Source organism: Protopterus annectens, chromosome 12.part0, assembly GCF_019279795.1.
Source record: "Protopterus annectens isolate FY-2018-M chromosome 12.part0, PAN1.0, whole genome shotgun sequence".
Lineage (NCBI taxonomy): Eukaryota > Metazoa > Chordata > Ceratodontiformes > Protopteridae > Protopterus > Protopterus annectens.
This window is the reverse complement of record NC_056746.1, coordinates 1,316,720,952-1,316,743,214: the sequence shown is the minus strand read 5'-3', so window position 1 is coordinate 1,316,743,214 and position 22,263 is coordinate 1,316,720,952. Positions and strand designations below refer to the sequence as shown.

General features: G+C 40.8%; 1 protein-coding gene across 1 annotated transcript in view; it reads left to right on the top strand.

Annotated features, from left to right (window-relative positions):
* Positions 1-22,263, top strand: part of CDH4 (cadherin 4) — a 2,239,932-nt gene that overhangs the window by 1,057,474 nt on the left and 1,160,195 nt on the right. Inside the window, exon 3 of the mRNA XM_044090376.1 lies at positions 14,878-15,033. Coding sequence (XP_043946311.1) covers positions 14,878-15,033 — 156 coding nt within the window. The remainder of the gene's footprint in view (positions 1-14,877; positions 15,034-22,263) is intronic.

Below are 22,263 nucleotides of genomic sequence, written 5' to 3'. Positions count from 1 at the left end.
AGTTCTCCACTATGACTTTATTTAACAACACATGATCCTTTGTTCCATATGACTTTCTTTTATTGTCCTTTTGTTCTACTGCCAAAATTGAGTTTTCTTCTAAATGACTATAAACTCTGTTGGCATCAATTCCAGTGTATAGCTTATACATTGTTGGAAGGCAAGTTATTGGTCTGTCATTTTTAAGGTAGCTTGCAGGTTCACTCTTAAGTAGGAGCATTGTTTTTCCTGTTGTTAGCCAGGTTGCTGTCTGTTTGGGGTGCCCCTATAAATAGTTCATACTCATGGCTCGATCTTTGTACAAAGATGTTAACACTTTTAACCAGAAGTTAGGAACTGCATCTGGGCCTGAGGTTTTCCACTTACAGGCTTTTCTTAACTTTGTTCTCCTTCTGTGTAGCAATAAAGGTGAAACATTTATTGAGTACCATTTTGTGTGTGAATTTTCCAAGGTGAAATTACTTAAGTTCAAAGTATCATTCTTAACAGGGAAGGTAGTCTTCATTTCTTCCCTTTGTTGTATTTTTTTCTTCTCTCCCTTCGGGGCCTTTGTTCCTGTGTGCCACTTTGATGTATTGTTGTTTGCTGAGGGGTAAAGAAAAAAAGGTGCAGGAGAGAGTACTGGGGGAAGTGTCTGTGAAGTGTCACTATTAGTTGAAGTGGCAGGTACCTCAACACTGTTAGCATTGGTACTAGGGATTTCTTTTGTCAACAAAGGGATAGTAAAATCTTAATTTGTTGCAATATTGTTAGTAGTCTTGTTAAAACTGTTAACTGGATATGCTGTTCCTTTAGAATAAGCATCCAAATCGCTTTTTAGTTTCTTTTTCTACTGATAATAGTAGCTATTAATCTATCCACGTTTACCCAAATGATACTGTATAAAATAACGTGTTGATCGAAATGAGGGCACTGCTTTACTCTATTTTCTAGTGTTTTTATGTTTTCTGTCAGCGCTTCAAGTTTTCATTTGTAATCTGTGACTAAAAGTCTCATCACATTGTTTCAGTCTCTTATTGTTTCATCTCCTCACATTGATACTCATAGTATTTTTGAAAAGTATCCCTGATTGCTGTTGAATTTATCCCTTATTCCAGAGGTAAGAGATTGAGAGGTATAGACTGGTGGCTGACTGCAAGAAATTGATGTTCTTTGTTGTTTGGTCAGTTTTAAGCAGTCACTACTATCTGGATTTGCAGGATTAGTGTGCATTTGTGAGAAGTAAAATAGACTACTTAATTTGACACTTGCTATGCTCAGACAGGCTAGGTATACTTGCTGGGGGCTGTCTGTTGAGTAAAATGACTTACTGCCTGCTTACCATTGTGTTTTTCTGGAATAGTGTGATTTACGTGAAGAAACATAATTTTTTAATATGTTGCAAAAGTTTGTTTGAAACAAAGGTAAAATGCTTTCTAACTGTAATCTGATGTAGTTATAACTACTTGTCAACAGTTATCTGGATGAAGGTAACTGATTCACTTGTTCAGTTTACAGTAATTTCTCAAAGAGATAAAATGTATCACAGAATACCCATACTGTTATTGCTTCTAGGATGCATGTGCCCCCCCCCCACACACACACACACCAAGGCAGTATAAGTAGGTTTTGAGACGGGTTTAGTTGTGTCCTCTGCCCTAAATCCCACCTAGTCTAAAATCAGCCCTACTCAGAGGTGTGCACAGAACATCACTGTAGCTTTTGTGGAGAGAGAGGGATGATGTCATTATTTCTTAAACTTTCATCCCAAACCTCAGAGTTCACTATCGTGTGCTGGACTTGGGACAGTGTGGTCATTCCTTTATTAACTTTCCAAAAAGGCACAGGCATACTGAACTTCATAAACAAGCAAAGCATTTTATTTACAAAAACCCAGAAATATTAAAAGCATGATAGAAAAAACTGAGACAGTTCGCGCACACATGATTACAAAGAGAGTCACCAGAAAGTGCAGGGCTTTTAACCAATGTAGATTTATTTGAAGACTGAATCTTTAACTCTTATTATACCATGACCCCCCCAAAACGTGCACGCTGATTGGCGAGCGTGCACATTGTAAATCGAGTTATACTAATGGTAAAAACCCATTTAACATAGCGAGACAGGTTTTAAAACAAAAGCAACGGAGAAAGCAAGATCTCTGTTACTTTTTTTTTTTACTGTTTCGCTATGCTAAATGGGTTTAACATAGCGAGACAGTTTTAAAATAAGCAACGGACATCTCCGTTGCTTATTTTAAAGCTGTCTCGCTATGTTAAACCCATTTAACATAGCAAAACAGTAAAAAAAAAAAAAGTAACAGAGATCTTGCTTTCTCCGTTGCTTTTGCCCACAGCCCTGATATACTGCGCAGGTGCGCAGTACATCAGAACTGCCACGGATGCCAGACATCTCTGCGGAAGGGCAGTAAACAGGCATTATACTATGCCATTATTTAAGAAAAGTAATAGTTTCTTTTCTTAAATAATGTCATGGTATAATAGCAATAACCCACTTCTGGGTGTGGGTAATGCTGTATTTACCCACGGTTGGCTTTGTTTGGTCCCGAGGGCGAACCACGCCAACCGTGGGTAAATCCAGCATTACCCACACCCAGGCGTCGGTTATTGCTATAATAATACATTACATTCTACTGTCTTTCCCGATTGAGAAAATTATAATACAAAAGGAGTGGTATACTTGCAGTTTGCTCAGAGTCCCCCACATTTTTACATGGGTAAAACTGAATGTAATTTTAAGAAACATGTATGCAAACATACTTACGACATCATCAAGAATAATGTAAATAACACTTTCTTCAGGCACTCAGTAAAATTTGTTTCTTTTAAGCTGCTTTCCATGCAGATTTACATTTTGTGTTTACTTAGTGTCAATGAATTTGGCTATGTGCCTTTAAGCTAATTAGTTTGTTAATTGATTGATTACTTAGCTTGAAGGTATATAAACTGCATGTTTTGATGTAAGTTTTGTCTGATGAAGTAGCCTTGAGCTACAAAAGTGCTCACTTTGGATTAAAACTTTCATATGTTTTTAGTAGCCATGGTCTGGAGCCCCCCTTTGTTGCTTCTACAACTTGAGAAGTTTGTTGTTAAAACAAGTAGAAGGTATGTTATTAGTCTTGGATTTTTGAATATGTTTTGGGGCTATGAGTTTTAAGGAGACATAAACAGAAAAAAGATGCAGTATAAGAGTGAGCCACAAGGGGTACCAGACTTTACCACATGTACTAGGGAAATTACCTGGTCTCTTTTTTAGTCATATAAAACATGATAAAGGTACTTAGAACCCAGACTAGTGCTAGTTGTAACATTGGTATTGACACAGCTGTACCTGATAGAATCAAAAGAAGATCCTCAAGAAAAACACAAGCCTCCCTGGTGGACATCTGGCATTAGTAAGTTCTACAACAAGAGGAAGAAGTTGCTGTCTAAGAATTAAAAAGAGAGGTCCCAGCACTGGAAGAATGTCCTCCTCTGCTTGAACAAACAAATAAGACAACTTATAAAATCCTCTAAGGGCAACTTAAAAAAAAGCAACCATAGCTAAGGATAACCATAAGGCATTATTCAGCTAAAAAGTAGGACCCAGACGTGTGCTAAACTAGCTATGGATGGAGTCACACATACTGATCCTGCAAAAATAGCTAACCTATTAGCCAACAGGTTTAGTGAAAACTTCAACACTTGTCCCCTCCAAACACTTCACAAAGCTCTCCCTCTACATCTCCCCCACCTTACAGCTCCAAAGAGGAAGTCATTAAAGCTCTCAACAAGGCCAAAAACACAGCCTCTGTGAGATTGGATGGCATCCCAGGTTGTGTTTTAAATGGTCTAAAACATGAGTTAGCAACTCCATTAGGTACTCTATTCAACCACAGCCTGAGTACTGGTTTTGCCTCTGCTGAATGGAAAACAGCAACTGTCATCCCCCTTCTTAAAGGGTGTAGAGCAACAGACCCTGGGAACTGCAGACCCATAAGCTTAACCAGCCTTATCTGTAAGGGCATGCAACAAATCATAATTGACCTCATAAATAAGGATATAGGTAATCACCAAACCCTTGATCCAGCATATTTTGGTTTTGTCAAAGGCAGGTTGTGAAGATTGGGTGAAGACAGATGAAGGCTGCCAGCCTAGCCAGATAGAATTGTGCAGATAATTTTATCATTTGTAAATATGATTGTTGAACTACAGACTTGTGTTCTTAATTGAAAGAAAATATTGTGAAATGTTGAAATACAGGCTTGTTTTCTTAAATGAAAGAATATGCTGTGAAATGTTGAACTTAAAACAATGTAGCAGCATTGCCCTCTGCTATAAAGAAAGCTAAGGCACGCATTTTTTGTCTGTCCTTAGAAGTTGAAATTATTTCATACCTGTCCCTTTGAAGTTAGAATTTGGAGTCAGTGAGTCTGGAGTGAAGCATCCTGTCTATTATTTTAACTTAAGGAATAATTACTAGAGTTTACATGTGGAATGTCTTTTATTGATGTAGTTTCCTACAGGTGTAAGATAACAAGAATGTACCATCTGTCAGCCTGGGGAACCACAGGAAAGTGTAAAATGATGTAATGGGAATCAGGACTGAAAATAGCAATTTTAAACAGAGAAAATCAGAGGGCATTAAGCATTTTTGTCTTGACTATCCAACTCACAGCACTGCCTGTTGTCTTATGTAAGTTATCTTAGACTTGTGTTTTCTTTTAGAAATAGCTAGAAACTAGAAATATTAGACTTAGTGTTTTTTCTGTGATCTCAGAACTGTACTACTGAATTATTTTAAGTATTTCTCTGTGATCTCTGAACTCTTGACTAGCACTGTGTAGTAAGAAGTATTATCTTGTGTTTTTATTATTTATTATTAACTATTTGGCTGTTTTGTGTAGAGATAATTTAAGCCCTAGAGTGCATTGCATATTTATAGAGTTTACTCTCCAAGTCACGCTAAATAAGCCTTGACTGTTTAGTCACAACTACCAATTGGATAATAATATTGCACAGTAATAATTTGACACCATTTTAAGGGCCTTTGAGTAGCTGATAAGTATTAGTAGGTGGTGGCAAGTGGAACTACCATATAGTCTGGGAGAAAGGGGCACAACTGGAGAAACTGTGGCAGCTTTCACCAGGAGTGTCTGTGTGGTTGTATAAACTCATCTCAAAGTGTGTGTGTGTGTGTGTGTGTGTGTGTGTGTGTGTGTGTGTGTGTGTGTGTGTGTGTGTGTGTGTGTGTGTGTGTGTGTGTGTATGTGTGTGTGTCAGCTACTTGGGCAGGGACACAAAGCACTGGTTGGACAGACAGCGTACTAGAGGTTTTAGCTTGCCCACCGAGCTGAGATCTGGACCCTATAGCTGTGCCAGTGGGGAGTCTTATTGGGGACCTGGAGAGCAAGGGAGCGACCAGCCCTGGACTGACTGTGATCTCTGTGTGCTCTTAAGGGAAATTGCACTTTACTGTGTGTATTTGTTATCCTTTCCTCATATATGAGATGCCCTCTATGATGGTAGTGGTGAGGATTGAGGCTCCTTAATTGCTGGGCCCGGGCACGGATATTTCATTTGTGTTTGGTAATGGTGGGATATCCACATCACATATTAATTAGTTGGCAAATACTAATTGGCTTGTAGTGGTGTGGGTAGAGTGAATCCTGTAGCTTGTGTACAGTAGGCTTTGAAGGTGTTTTTGTACTCTAAAACAGCCACACAGTGAATACTCAGAGTTCAGATCACAATTGTTTTATTTCTTTTGTTAGCTTAGTTAGTCAGGGTGAGCAGACAGCATATCAGCAGAGGAGTATGGAAAGCTGACAAGGAGCCAGCTGGTGGATATCTGCCAGGCTAGAAGACTGGTGCATGGAAACCTTATTAAGGCAGACCTGATTGCAGCCTTGGTTATAGCTGCATCAGAAAACAGCAACCTGGAGGATGATCAGGCTGGCAGTGGAGATATAATACCCTTGGAGAATGGACAGCTTAACCTTTCTGCAGTGGACTTAAAAATCCAGCTGGAGCTAAAGAGACTTGAGTTGGAGGCCAGGCATGTGGAATTAGAAGCAGCTGAGACACTGAGGTATCTAGAGAGTGAAGTGAATGAGAAACGGCTATGCCTAGAAGCTGAGGAAAAAGAGAGGCAGAGGCAGCATGAGGAGGAGATGCTGACTCTTTGCCAGAATCATGGAGGTAATGGGGAAGGGAGTAACTGGACCCCAAAAGCAAAAAAGGTCAGTAAATTTCTTCCGCAGTTTAAAGAGGGGGATAATTTTGATAGTTTCATCCATATGTTTGAGAGGGTATGTAAACAGTATGAAGTTGACCAAGAGCTTTGGGTACAGTTCCTGACCCCCTTACTCCATGGTATAGCTGTAACTGTACTATCTAAAATGTCTGACGTTGAATGTTTTGATAATACTGCTGAAAAAAATTGTCTGTTAGAGTTTTTTTAAGCTAACACCTGAAACATATAGGAAAAGGTTTTGTGAGCATAGATGCAAGGCAGATTAAAGTGTGCAGATTAAAGTGTGTGTGAATATGTTGCTGAATTGAGCACTTATTTCCATAGGTGGGTGAGTGGATGTCAGGTCACCACTTTTGAAGGGCTTTTGGTGAGGGAACAAGCCCTTAGCACTTTGCCTGAGGACATGAGGATCTGGTTAGCTGATAGACAATGTGCTACTTCAGATGAGTTGTGGAAGAAGAGAGATCTATAGCTGGCAAGCAGGGCAGCCCTGCACAGGAAAGGGACCTCCAGTACTGCTCATGGGTCTAAAGGAACCCATGGTGGACAGCACAGATTGCCCCAACAGAATCTGTTAGTAGCAGGGGAAGCCACTAGTCCAGGTACATGTCCAGGTGCTAGGGTTAAATGTTTTTAATGCAACCAGTGGGGCCATGTGGCATACAGGTGTCCACAGAGGCAAGATGGGGAACAAAATGTGAGGGAGCCAGTAAGTGGGAGAGACAAAATGCCAATAGTAGGTTGTCTTGAGACAACAGGGGTACCGAACTACTATCCTGTAGATGTCCTGAGAGGGAAGGATTTGGATAAGGCAGTAGCATGTGCTTATGCAGTTACATGCAGTCAGGCTAAAAGACCCAGGCAGACTGCATACTTGCAGCCAGGACTGGTGAGGTGGTTACTTCAGGGAGGGAGCTACTCTGTAGCAGTGAGACTGAATGTGAGCCACAGCTGCTTGTGGGTACTGATGTTCCCTTGGACAGAGTGACTGCAAAGGTAGAGGTGAGTAGTAGTACCCAGGCTGACAGTGAGGCATCACTGTCAGAGGATGCCAGACTTCCTGTGGAAGGGGAGCTGGGAAGTGTTACAAGGAGGGAGTTGAGACAGGCTCAGCTCTCAGACCCTACATTGCAAGGCCTGAGGCAGGTAGCTAGGGAGGCACCTGATTCTCAAGGAAAGGTGGAATCTGTATTCTGGGACAAAGGGTTACTTTACAGAGAGTGGACCCCTGAGGGAGGGCTAGAAGGTGAGAAAGTACAGCAGTAGATAGTGCCTAGAGCCTACCATTTGGTGCATCTAGCCATAGCCCATGATATTCCCTTCGCAGATGATATGGGCATAAAACGTACAAGGAGGCATATTATGCAGAGCTTTTATTGCTCTGGAATTTCCAGAGATGTAACAGGGTACTGCAGAACCTGTGAGCATTGCCAAAAGGTAGGTAAGGCAGGAGACAAGGTGAGAGCTCCTTTGATGCCTTTGCCTGTGATTGAGGAGCCATTTCAGAGGGTAGCTATGGATACTGTGGGTCCTTGGAGTACCACAAGTTCCACAGGGAAAAAGTATATCCTATTGTTTGTGGATTATGCTACACGATACCCTGAGGCAGTGGCTTTGTCCTCCATTGAGGCAGAGAAGGTGGCAAATGCTTTGTTAGAGATTTTCAGCAAGGTAGGTTTCCCAAAAGAAATACTGACTGACAGAGGTGCCAATTTCATGTCAGACCTGCTGGCTTGTCTGTGGAAGTCCTGTGGGGTGAAGCACATGAAGACCACCCCCTACCATCCCCAGACTAATGGTCTTGTTGAGAGGTTAAATTCTACAATCAGGTTTATGCTACGGACATTTGCAGATCAGTTTAAGAGGGAGTGGGACAAATATTCACCCCATCTGTTTGCTTACAGAGAGGTTCCCCAGGAATCCACAGGTTTTTCACTTTTTGAGTTGCTGTATGGGCATAAGGTGAGGGGACCTCTAGATTTAATTTGAGATTAGTGGGAAGGTGAGTGCGAGTCTCACAAGGAGTCTGTTGTGGCATATGTCCTAAACCTCAGGACAAGGCTAAGGGAATTCATGAGCTTGGCCCAGGAGAACCTGGCAGAAGCCCAACAACAGAAAAACATGTGGTATGACAGGAATGCTCGAGCTAGAGAGTATGCTGTGGGACAGCAGGTAATGGTTTTCATTCCTGTCAGACACATCAAGCTGCAAGCAGCTTGGGAGGGACCCTACAAGGTGGTAAGAAAGGTAAGTGATGTTAACTATATGGCGGAACTGCTAGGCAGATGGCAGGGGCACAAATTGTACCATGTTAACATGATGAAACCTTACCATGATAGGGAGGCCCTTGTGCTACATTTGCAGTGGATTGCAGGAGGAGTCTAAGGGAGATTTGGGGACTGATCTCCGCAGTGAGGCTCAGACTGACACCTTGGTGGAAGGGGTAGCAATGACTCAGCAGCTATCTCCTACCCAGGTTTGAGAAATCCAAGTAGTGTTGCAGGAATGTGGGGACATGTTCACTGGGAAACCAGGGTGCACCCACCTGGTGCAGCACCAGGTGGATGCAGGACCCCAGAAACCTATTAGGCAGACCCCTTATAGAGTGCCTGAGAGAATAAAACAGACTCTGAGGTGGAGGTACAGGAGATGTTGGAACTAGGCATGATTCAAGAGTCCAACAGTCACAGGGCCTCCCCAGTGGTGCTGGTGCCAAAGAAGGATAACAGCACCAGGTTCTGTGTGGACTACAGGAAATTAAATAGTCACACAGAGTCGGATGCTTACCCCATGCCTAGGACAGATGAGGCCCTAGAGCTTCTGGGTGGGGCTAAGTATCTTACAGCCATTGATCTTACCAAGGGGTACTGGCAGGTGCCCTTGACTCCCAGTGCTTGAGAGAAGTCAGCCTTTGTGACTCCTTTTGGCTTGTATGAGTTCACCATGATGCCCTTTGGGATGAAGAATGCCCCAGCAACTTTCCAGAGGCTGGATGATCATATCCTAGCAGGAGGGTTTGCCCTTGTTTACTTAGATGATATTGCCATCTACAGCCATTCCTGGCCAGAGCACTGTCAGTATTTCAGGGAGGTGCTGGGCAGACTACAGAGGGCAGGGTTGACCATTAAGTCGAGCAAATGTCCGGTGGGTATGGCAGAGGACTTTTACCTAGGACATAGAGTGGGGAGTAGTAAGATAAGGCCAGAACATGCCAAAGTGGAAGCCATTCAGGCATGGCCTGCACCTGTTACTAAAAAGCAGGTGAGGGCATTTTTAGGAGCAGCAGGGTACTACAGAAAGTTCATCCCCAGTTATAGTGCCATAGCTACTCCCCTCACAGACCTGACAAGGAAGAACATGCCAGATAAGATAGTGTGGACCCCAGCATGTGAGCAGGCATTCAGGAAGCTTAAAGAAACTTTGGGAGGACCCCCTGTGTTAGCCAATCCATATTACAGCAAAGAGTTTGTTGTGCAGGTGGATGCTTTGAACCATGGGGTGGGGGCTGTACATAGCCAGATTTCTTCAAAGGAGAAGAGCACACAGTGGATTACATCAGTCATAGGCTCCAATCCAGAGAGGAATGCTATGCAACTGTAGAAAAGGAATGTCTAGTCATAGTGTGGGCACTGCAGAAACTTCAGCCTTATCTGTATGGAATGAAATTCACTGTTATGACAGATCACAACCCCCTAATATGGTTAAACAGAGCCAGCCAGAAAAATGCCAAGTTGCTAGGATGGAGACTAGCGTTGCAAGCATATGATATATCAGTGCAACACCGCAGCAGGGTTAGCAGTGCCAGAGCAGATGGGCTCTCAAGACAGGGAATGGGGTAAGGAACACTCAGATAGACCTGACCCTCTCAAGCAGCATTTCTAAAGGGTCACTTGAAAAACTAGGTTCAGTTCTCCAGGAGGGGAGATATGTGAAGATTGGGTGAAGATAGATGAAGGCTGCCAGCCTAGCCAGATAGAATTGTGCAGATAATTCTGTCATTTGTAAATATGAATGTTGAACTACAGACTTGTTTTCTTAATTGAAAGAAAATATTTTGAAATGTTGAAATACAGGCTTGTTTTCCTAAATGAAAGAATATGCTGTGAAATGTCAAACATAAAACAATGTAGCAACATTGCACTCTGCTGTAAAGAAAGCCAAGTCAGGCATTTTTGTCTGTTCTTTGAAGTTGAAATTATTTCATGCCTGCCCCTTTGAAGTTGAATTTGGAGTCAATGAGTCTAGAATGAAGCATCCTGCCTATTGTTTTAACTTAAGGAATAATTACTAGAGTTTACATGTGGAATGTCTTTTATTGATGTAGTTTCCTGCAGGTGCAAAATAACAAGAATGTAGTATCTGTCAGCCTGGGAACCCCAGGAAAGTGTGAAATTATGTAATGGGAATCAGGACTGAAAATAGCAATTTTAAACAGAGAGAATCAGAAGGCATTAAGCATTTTTGTCTTGACTATCCAACTCACAACACTGCCTGTTGTCTTATGTAAGTTATCTTAGACTTGTGTTTTCTTTTAGAAATAGATATAAACTAGAAAGATTAGACTAAGTGTTTTTCTGTGATGTCAGAACTGTACTACTGAATTATTTTAAATATTTATCTGTGATCTTTGAACTCTTGACTAGCACTGTGTAGTAAGAAGTATTATCTTGTGTTTTTATTATTTATTATTAAATATTTTAAAACCCTTTTAACTGTGGCTGTTTTGTGTAGAGATAATGTAAGCTCTAGAGTACATTGCATATTTATAGATGTTACTGTCCAAATCACTCTAAGTTAGCCTTGACTGTTTAGTCACAACTACCAATTGGATAATAATATTGCACAGTAATACTTGGACACCATTTTAAGGGCCTTTGAGTAGCTGATAAGTATTAGTGAGTGGTGGCAAGTGAAACTACCGTATAGTCTGGGAGAAAGGGGCACAGCTGGAGAAACTCTTCTCAAAGTGTGTGTGTGTCTGTGTGTGTGTGTGTGTGTGTGTGTGTGTGTGTGTGTGTGTGTGTGTGTGTGTGTGTGTGTGTGTCAGCTACTTGGGCAGGGACATGAAGCACTGGTTGGACAGAGAGGGTGCTATAAGGTTTAGCTTGCCCACTAGGCTGAGATCTGGACCCTATAGCTGTGCCAGTGGGGAGTTTTATTGGAGACCTGGAGAGCAAGGGAGCGACCTGCTCCGGACTGACTGTGATCTCTGTGTGCTCTTAAGGGAAACTGCACTTTACTGTATGTATTTGTTATTCTTTCCTCATATATGAAACGCCCTCTGTGATGTTAGTGGTGAGGTCTTGCCTGTTAAACCTGGTTGACTTTTTCAAAAACATCACCAGAGCCATGAAGGCAGATCTGTGCATACAGGCTACCTTGACTTGGCCAAGGCCTTTGACACAATCCCACATTTGGGCATCATTGATAAACTCTGCCAGTTGAATATCAGCTCTTATGTCATCAGGTGGGTTGCTAACTGGCTCACTGACAGATCACACTCAGTCAAAGTTGGGGACTTTACCTCAACAAGCAGACCTGTCACCAGTGAGGTCCCACAGGGGTCAGTGCTGGGCCCCCTACTGTTTGAATATATTTCTCAGAAGTTCAGGCCAAAACAGGGGAGTGTGGCTGACTAAGTTTGCTGATGACTGCAAATTAGATGCAATCACTGAATCCCCAAACGATGTCAATATACTTCAAAAGGGACTTACACAAACCAGTGATTGGTGCCAAAGCCATGGACTCAAAGTCATTGTTAAAAAAACATTATCATCCCCTTCAGTAAAAAGAATGTCCCTGCAGACTATCATGCCTATGTAACAACTCAGTAGCAAGAGACTTGGGAACACAAGTTTACTATAGCCTAAACTTTGACCACCATGTGACTACTGTAGTAAGGAAGGCATTTTACATTGCACACCTCATTAGCAAAAGCATTGCCTCAAGAGTGAAAGAGGTCATAACACCCCTGTACTCAACCCTCATCAGGTGAATAATTGAGTACGGTGATCCCTTTGGTATGTGCCTTACCAGGCACTTGCAGCAACTTGAGAGATCTCAGAGATTTCTAACCAAGAAAATTCTGGGTCTCCAGCACATGTCATACATTGACAGTCTGAAGTCATTGTCACTGTACTTAGTAGCATACAAACTACTTAGAGGAGACTTGTGCCTGGCCTACAGAGCAATCTCAGGTCCAAACCTAATGGAAATGCTGAACAACCAAAAGTCAAATGGGACAAGGGTTACCTGCTCCAGGGATCTTAACCTGGCCTGCAACATAAATAGGACCTGCTGAAGGGACAGATATTTCTCTCAGAGGTTGCCACTCCTCTGGAATACCAAACAAAGGCCCTCTATGACCCTGCTTAAACATAGCCTGGATGACTTGATGGGAAACTGTAAATTCCTGCCAGGGATTTCACCTTTGACCCTCCTAGATAATGGCAGTTGTTGCTAACTAAGATCTTGAGTTTAGGCAAGATCCTTTATATTGAGCTTCTCTAGTATTATATTGAGTACACATGGCTAAGCTTATAAAGACCTTTGGGTCAATAGCCCAGTAACCACCTATGAAAATGGGGATTATATATCTTTCATTAGCTATAAGTGTAATATTACATTAAATTAAACATACTTCTGAAATGGGTATGATTCTTTCAACCTTAACTTTCATAAAATGTGACATACTAAGTTATGTGATGACCCAAAGTTCTTAGGCCATCCTTAAATATAGCTGATCTTGTCTGCTGACTTCCACATCATTAACAGAGAATAAATATACAGAATAAATATTTATAATCTAGACTCAGATGATCAGGCAGGCGCAGTCCAGTCCTCTGTGAGACAACTGCCCTGACTTCCAAATACTAGGGTCTAGGCATGGGGAGGAGGACAATGGCTGAAAGTTGTGCGAGTTTTACATATTTTCAGAGAGGACTGAAGGAACTTTTATTTTGGGGCTGTTAAAAGATCAGTAAGAGGTAAGGCTGCATGCTGTAACACAGGACTGATTTTTGTTTTTAGTGGTATGTACTAGATCTAAACTGTTTTGTACATTCATGAGTTAGGATGTGCATTCAAATGCAGCAGGGAGAAGAAGCAGGAATCTTTAAGTGATGTGCAGAGACAGTAAATCTCTAAAGTCTAAACTGTCAGTGGTGGAGTAAGCATGAACCAAAATAATAATAGCTCTGCTGTATCCAGTTGTTGTAATTGGGGGGGGGGGGGGTGACAGCTAGATTCATTTAACTTTTTCATACAGAACACTTATCAATGCTAACTAGTTATGAATATTGCTTGTCTAATTCCTACATATTGGATAAGTATTTGTTGCATTCTGGCAGTCTTTATAGAAGGATGGAGATGTGGAAAGATGATATATAATTCATTTTTATTTTTGTTCCTGAGGAAATAGATCATTGTTTTTCAATAATATACTCAGGAACTGTCTTAAATAAATATGATATCCTCTCTGCAAAAAACTGCTTCATTTAGTAATCAGTATGATGGAAGATGTGCATAGTCAGCCTTGATCTACCAATGCATGAATATGAGATCCAGTGGTTCTGCAGTTTGCATTAATGTCAGATACCTAAAAAATAACCTGAGGGATACAAGCGTTAGGTAACCTAAAAATACCCTGAGTGATACAAATGTAGTTATCAGACACCCTGAAGGGATGTTAAATTTTGGTGACATTCCTGTAAATATATTCTGTCTCACTTCCTCATCTAGATGACGACAGCTACTTCTAAAACATTCGGTCCTGATCCAGTTTTGAGCACACTGTTTGTATACAGGAACCTGCAGTTAGTACTGTGAACTCACTGGCTTTAATGACAGATTCTGAAGGAAATAGTGTCTGGTAACAGCACAAGTAAGGGTTGTAATGTAAATATGCAATAGATGTACACGTGTCAGCTGTAAACTGAATTCTTGTCTTGTTTTTCAGTCAGAAGTTTAGAACAATAAAAACCAACGTGGCAAATGCAACCTCAACATTACATGTCATCAGTGCTCAGAATTAAAACTTACATGAACATAGCCACTACTGTAAGAAATTTAATAGACTTAACCTTTATCAACTGTTTTTAGATAGAAAAACATAAAAGTATTGCTCCCCATTTTATGAAAAACATGCCGAGTATCATTAAGCGCAGAAAGTCCCGGAAGGTGCAGTTTGCTTTCCAATTCCATCTGCTAAAAACAAGGAAATAATGGTCCCCAGGGAGCCTTGAACTATGCATTATTCTGACATTACACTTTGGGCAAATGTATTGCTTTCATCATCAGAGGCAACACAAGCAATGCAGAAATAACAAGCAAAGATGAGAGCAAGATGGAATGGCTTGAAAGGAAACATTTCTTTAAATGCTGCTTATTTTTATCAGCAATTGAGGTTATTAGAGTCCAGTTCTTCAGTTTGGCTGTGCTGTAATCAGTCTACAGAGGCCAGCATTCTCCACTGTGCAATATTTTTAACAACAAAACAATCTGACAGCACAGTAAAAATATATATATGCATTCTCTGTATGGCAGTAGCCTAGAAATAAAACCTTTCATTTTGGTATATGTACGTAATATAAAAGCACTGAATATGTATATTAAAATCCTGATTCTTTGACTTTTTTCCATTAGATTCGTTCAGACAAAGACAGGGAAATCCAACTCAGATACAGTATTACTGGTGTTGGTGCTGATCAACCACCAATGGAGATCTTCCGCATCGATTCAGTAACTGGGCGAATGTATGTAACACGACCTCTGGACAGAGAAGAGAGAGCCTCATATCATGTAAGTGTACAATTTGAAATTAAAATAGAATCGTCAGCAATGCCTGTAAAAGAATGTGTGGAAACATTGGTGCATAAACAAAGCATATAACATGCCAACATATTGAATCGTCTATGCATTTATTTTTCTTGACTACAGCAGCCAGGTACAGCCCTTATTTACTGACATCCTGGAATTACTTGGACACGTAAAGTGGAAACAGATGTGAGCTGCCCTTGTAGTGGCATGAGTTTTTGGACCACACCTTGGACCAACAGTTTCTGCATAAATACCTTCAAAGAGATTTAGGTCTTTTGCTTTTCAAATGAAATAATTAGAAATTTTGAGATAGTTTACTCTTCTTACCCTGACAAACAAGTCAGTTTGGAAGTTAGTGGGGGAGGACGGTTAATTTAACTTAATTTTCCTATACACTTAGAGAATTTTGTAGCTTTGACAGGGATTCTAAGCCGTGAGGTGCCCCAGGACAGCTGCGGTACATAAGGCCAATGAATTCCTTATAAGAATTTTCCGTCATGAAGAAAGCTTGTTGATAAGCAGATTTTACTGTTAATGTAAGATTAAATGGCTGATATGGATAATCCTATAGCAATGTAGCTAGTGTCAATCATTATCACAGAAGCATTACTTCATTCATTTATCATCACTCATGTGCGCAGTCCTGGTCAGGTTAATCAGGCCAGTGATACTAACCTGGTAAAGTTAACTAAATAATGGTAATGACAGGACTGTCCTTAACATTGTCAGTACAGGCTTTGTTATGCCTTTTTAACTGCGTATGACAAATGTTTTTATATACTTTATTTACCAAGCTATCCATATGAAAGTTAAACCATATTAGTAGATATTTGAGGTGCTCTCAAATGTCCTTCCATTTGTTTTTCTTCGATTTTGAATGTTACAGGGTACAGGGAATCTTTTCGCTACATACATCATCACTGATAGTATTACATGTCACCAGCATAAGTGAGCCATTCTGATATGTGCTGATAACTCAGTCACTGAAATACATACCCATGGCACTGAAGGCTCTTTGCAACTCATAACTGATCGATATCTCCAGAAAAACATGGTTACGCACAATGTAGATAGAAGTATTCGTTTTCTTTGTAATTCTGTATAGCATTTCGGAGCTTTATTATTCTGATTTTTACTAAAAGCATACATGTAGTACAAGAACAAAGGAGGTTAAGTTCTGGAATTAAAAACTGCATGTTCTTTTCATCACTCTAAAACAATTGTTATAAACAAGTTGCAAGGACAGTGTAACAAGAAATAATTTGTTTTTTTTTTTGCACCGGTGTGGCAAAGAACACTACTGTGGTGACCTAGGTTTATGCAAGGAATACTTTTTTTCAGTCTTTCTTCTCCATTCTCTCTTTAGTATGTTTCTGAATTCACTATATGATTAAGTGAGTCTGTTAGAGGAATGGACATTTTCAGTGAAACAGTTTAACTCATTGCTTGTGTGTGTGTGATCTCGGAGTAGTTGTAACTAAAGGGGTGTGTGGGGGTCGTCTTCCTGTCACCATTCTTCGTGTTTTGTACTTTGACTTAAATCGTTCATTGCTTTCGCAGGGTTCAGTTAAACATATCATATTCATGTGCTCAGGATACATACTGAGGGAAAAATAACAAAGAAATCTGGCGGCTGATATTATTGGACTCCTTGCAAATGAAGGTGGGCCCACCTTTTCATTTGTACTGAACCACATGAAGAATGTCTGCTGAAATTCACCATCTTTTTACATGGTTAGTAGCATCGTTCATCAGTGTATCTTTAAGCTATCTTTCATGATGCTAATGGAGCCATAACTAGGGGGGAAGGGCCAATGGGGTGGCTGTTAAATGAAGCGATTAGCAGGTGGTGTTAGTGCAGGAGCACATGAAGCACCAGCATTAATGTATACAGCTGTGAGGATATCATAGCTTCATGAATGACATTTACACACACATCTGAAATGTTGAAGCACTCTGTGCGAGAGGGTATGTGTGTGGTAGTAACTGTGGGAAGCTGCTTCTTACAGTTGTGTTATTATTTTCAGTTCTCAGCTAGAGAAGATCTTATTTTTCTCAAATTTGAGTTCTTGGTGAGAAACCACTTTAGGGAATTGCACAGGATACAAGATAACCTAGCAGTTCTAATGCAGCAGGTAAACTTTGGGTGTTATATCTGTGAAATTAGTGTAATGTTTCCCTACATAATTTGGAACGAATAATAAAAGTCCCTTTCATCTATCCGCTGTAATTTTCTACCACAAAACTACTTTTGCTATAAAGTCACATTGATATTCAAAGTGCCTTATCTGCCAGTTTCTGCTTTGTACCAGACAGCTGCACACAAACCGTGGTCCATAAGTTCAATTCATAAATAAAGAACAGTACAAATACATATTTAGAACAGCTAAGCAGTGTAGTCTTTGTTTAACTGTAGCACTATAAATCTTCCACACCCAATCATTGTAATTTGTCACCCTCAATTCTTTACTCATAATGTCTTACACTATGTGACTCTACACACAAACCAGCATTTAGGGCAGCTGAATAGTATACCTGCCTCATCCAAAAATGCTTACTACTTTATTTCTGAATAAAAAATGTGCACTGTCATCTCCCACATATCATCCGAAACCCCCACTGAAAACACCACTTCTATACTTCCACCCCTTACTTAACTCATTAGTGTAATGACTGCTGTAACTTTTCTTCAGCTGGCTACTTACAGACAAAATTCTTATCTTTATTTTCTGCGCAACTACAAATTAGCAAAACATAACCATTCCTGTCATTTTCAGCACTAATGTTCTATACTGTATTTGTGTCTTATTGTCTGATTAATTCTAAAAAAATATCTCACACTGTAATAGTGAAAACATCTCTTTAGGTAGAAATTTGCACAGGCATTTCAGATTTTATGATGTAAACCCCCAAGACTAATCTTCTGACAAACGTATCCCAGATATAAAAGAAAATGAATTCTCTGAGATCCTGCCTCATTACCAGCTGTTCTGTCCCTTTTCATTTCCATCTAAAAACAGGTTTAGACAGAAAGCACACAAGGATTGTAGCAACTGTGAAATCATTTTTTATATGAAATTATAGGATGAACCCTGTATGCAGATATTCAGAAAAAATTGTGAACTATTAATAACTGACAAAATCATGAGTCTGCATTTAATCTGGTAAACATTTTTTTTCTTATACCACATTTGCATAATGTCATCTGTGGGACATTATTTCATGAACTACTGCTCTGTTCTTGCCTATATCCATCTCAAAAAAACAGTTTGTCATAGGAAACAAAACAAAACAAATGTACACGCTGACTTAAAATGATTTTTTGAAGTGATACTGAATAGCTACATCTCAGGTTTTAGCCTGTGGTCCATGAGGTGACATTCTGAAAAGTTTGAGCTACACTGTCGAGATTAATCTCTCTCATCTTCTGTTCAGTACCTGGTGTAGAGATCCCCCCCCCCCACTTTTTGAATTTGCGTTCATGAGGTGGATAAGGTTACCCCGTCCCAGCTTCTCATTTCATATACACACCTAATTGGCCAGGGTCATCTCCTACCAACACCTAAATTCAGGTTTCCTCCTTAGTTCCCTCTTGAATTCATGATTACTTGTTTTTAGTAAAGGACATGCCCCTCCCCTCCTAAATTAATGACCACTGCTCACTCACCAGGGTTACCCCTTTGCACCACCTAAATTCATGTTCATTGTTAACTGGCCTGTGTCACGCCTTCCCAGCTCTTAAATTCACAGTTGTTATTTAATGTCTAGCGTCACCACACCTCCCTCCTGAATTCATTATCATTGCTTTCTGTAAAAGGTCATTTTCCTCACCTCCTGAATTCATGATCATTATTCACTGTCCAGGGTCCCCACTCCCCACTCCTGAACATATGACCAACGTTCACTGTACAGAGTCACTACATCCCATTTCCCAAATTCGCGATGGCCTCACACTGTCCTGGGTTACAACCTCTCATACTGAGACATTTATTCAGTCCTTGGTCCTAAACTGCGGGGACTCTCCTTTCTTTTCTTAAAGATCATTCCTCTTACCCCATTTTCCTTTCACAAATAAAAGGTCATTTCTAGATTGTAGGAAAATGCAACTACTATCTCTGCGGTCATATAACGTAACTCTTCATTCCTCTGTTGTCTGCATACCTTGTTCTGAGTCCGTTTAGATTCAGATTCTTTCAGCATGCCAGCTCTGATTTCTGTTTCTATTTATGCAAGGTTTTGTGGCTGGCAGTAGTGTTGCTGGCCAGGAAACCATGTAAGTGAACACTGATAGCAATTCTGTTTACAGCAGAGCACGTACGATCCACGGTTTTGCGCCGTATACCACACTGATTACCAGGGCTTCACAGATCGCTCTCAATCTCTTAGTGCAAGACATCTGGGCAAAGGCCATCATAATGCAGTGACAATGATCCAGAAATAGGGACATATCTGACATATCTGACATATATGCCCTATAGAAATGTGCTAGAATTACCAGGAGGGGGGAAAATAGGGATTTTTTGAAATGTTGCTCTGAACAACTCAGAAAGTTGATAGAATAATAGGTTTTACATTAGCATAAAGTTTCTAAAGAGCATGAAATATGAAACTCAGATGTCCGTCATTAGTTTCTGACTGCAATCCATAATGACATGCCAATGATTTGCCAGAAAACCAAAACTTTATGAGGAAAGAAAATCAAAAATATGAGACAAAAATCTGGACAGTTGAGAGGTATGAACTCAAATGTATGTAATATTATAGGTTCATGGGAGGTTACTAGGCTATTGGCCCTAGGGCCTTTATAAGCCTAGCCATGCAATATCCTTGTTCCCCTTATTGACCAAGTGTTATGGTCTATATTTGCAGCACGCATCTATGATTAGCACTGACTGCCTTTATCCAAGAGGAACATAGGTGACACCCCTGAGATAAATTTATAGTCTGCCATCCAGTTGTCTAAGTTAGGCTTAAATAGGGTAATTGAGGAGCTCTGTTTTACATGAATTGGGAGTTTGTTCTGGAACAGTGGCAATCTCTGGGAAACATATCTGTCTCTCCAGCATGTACTGTTAATGTTCCAGGCTAGGTGAAGATCCCTAGAGCGAGTGATTCTTGTCCCATTGGACTTGCGGATGTGCAGCATTTCCATTAGGGCAGGGTCTGAGACTGCTCTGTAGGCAAGGCACAAGTTGCTTCTCAGCAGCTTATAAGATACAGATTATAGTGACAGGACCTTCAGTCTGTCCATGTAGGTCATGTGCTGAAGGCCCTGAATTTTCCTGAACAAGCCCCTGAGATCTGTCCAGCTGCTGCAGGTGTCTGGTGAGGTTCATACACAAAGGAGCATTGTGCTCTATTCGTGGCCTGATGAGGCATGAGTACACGGGAGTTATAACACTCTTAGCTCTGGATGCAATGCCCTTACTTATGAAATGTGCAACATAGAAGGCCTTCCTTACCACTGTGGACACATGGTGATTGAAGTTAAGGTTGTTATCAACCTGTGTTCACAAATCTCTCACCACAAGGTTTGAGCTAAGGTGAGTACTGTTAATATTATAATTTACAGGGACGTCCTCTTTGCCGAAAGGGATGATAAGGCATTTTTGTCCTTAGCTTTGGCACCAGTCATTTGTCTGTTTAAGGCCTTTTTTTGTAGTATGTCAGCATCGTTGGGGGACACAGTGATTGCACCCAGTTTGTACTCATTGGTGAACATGTTAAGCCACATGCCATCTATTTTCACCTGGATTTCTGAGAACTAGATTCCAAACAGTAGGGGGGCCCAGCACAGATCCTTGTGGTACACCACTGGTAACTGGTCTGCTGGTAGAGGTGGAATCCTCAACTTTGACTGCATGTGTTCTGTCGGTGAGCCAGTTGGTTACCCATCTAGTGAAATATGGGTTAATTGTCAGCTGGGAGTGTTTCTCAATGATGTCTGAGTGGGGGGATTGTATCAAAAGCCTTGACTAAGTCAAGATCGGTTGTATGTACAGTTTTGCCTTCATCCAGGGCTTTGGTAACATTCCCAAAGAAATCCACCTGGTTTAATAAGCATGATCTACCCTTAACAAAGCCAAATTTGGTCGGGTCAAGAGTTTGATAGACACCTATTTCTTTGCTGATGTGGTCCATAATGATTCTCTCCATAGCCTTGGAGATTAGGTTGGTTAGGCTTATGGGTCTATAGTTCCCAGAGTCAGTTGATAGACTCCCCTTGTGCAAGGACAAAGCCAGTACTTAGACTGTGGTTGAAGAGAGTGACAAGTAGTTCCACTAGGTCCTGTTTTAGACTATGTAGTAAATAGCGTGTGAAGTTATCTGGTCCCATAGAAGCTGTGTTTCTGACCATGGAGAGAGCGGTTATGACCTGATCTTTGGAGATTATTAAGTAGAGGACTGGTGACAGGTATGCTTTGGGGTATGTCAGGTGGGGACAGGGGGGTAAAGTATGTGCCATATCTGTCAGATAGCAGGTTGGCGATGTCCTAAGGGCCAGTATGAGTGGTACTGTCCACTACATGTTTGGCACAAAGCTAGGTCTTTCCTTTTAGATTGCTGATGTAGCTAAAGAATGCCTTGTGATTATCCTTAGCTAGGGATGCTAGTTTAGCTTCATAATTGGGTTTAGAAGACTTTACATGATATCTAATTTGCTTGTTCAAGCTGTGAAGGGTATCCTTCCTCTGCTGAGCAAGTTCCCTCTTCTTTTTAGACATTATTTATTTCCTCTTGTATAACCTATTTATGCTTGATGTTCACCAGGGTGTATATTTTTGTGAGGACCTTGTTTTGATATGTTCAGGTACAGCCAAGTCTATACATTTGTATAGGTGTTTGTACAGGGCATCTGTGTACACCTCTGTATAGGAGTCATTGTTGTCAGTGTTAGTAGGGTATCTGAAACTATTTATGTCATCAGTTGGAAAGCTATAGTTTGCTTTGGAAAAAAGTTTTATCCTTTTTGCTCTCGAGGGGGGTCAAGTATGATTGTTACTTTGTAAGAGACTGATTTATGATCAGACCTTACCAGGGAGGGCAACACACAGAGTTCAGTGCAGAGACCTCCTGTGATGATAAGTACTAAATCTAGGACATTTGAGCCCCTTGTGGGGCGCAGACTATCTGTTCCAGAGCATTTGTATTAACAAAGTCCAGAAACCTTAGGGAAAGTATGTTTGTGCTCATATTTGACTCCCAGTCAAT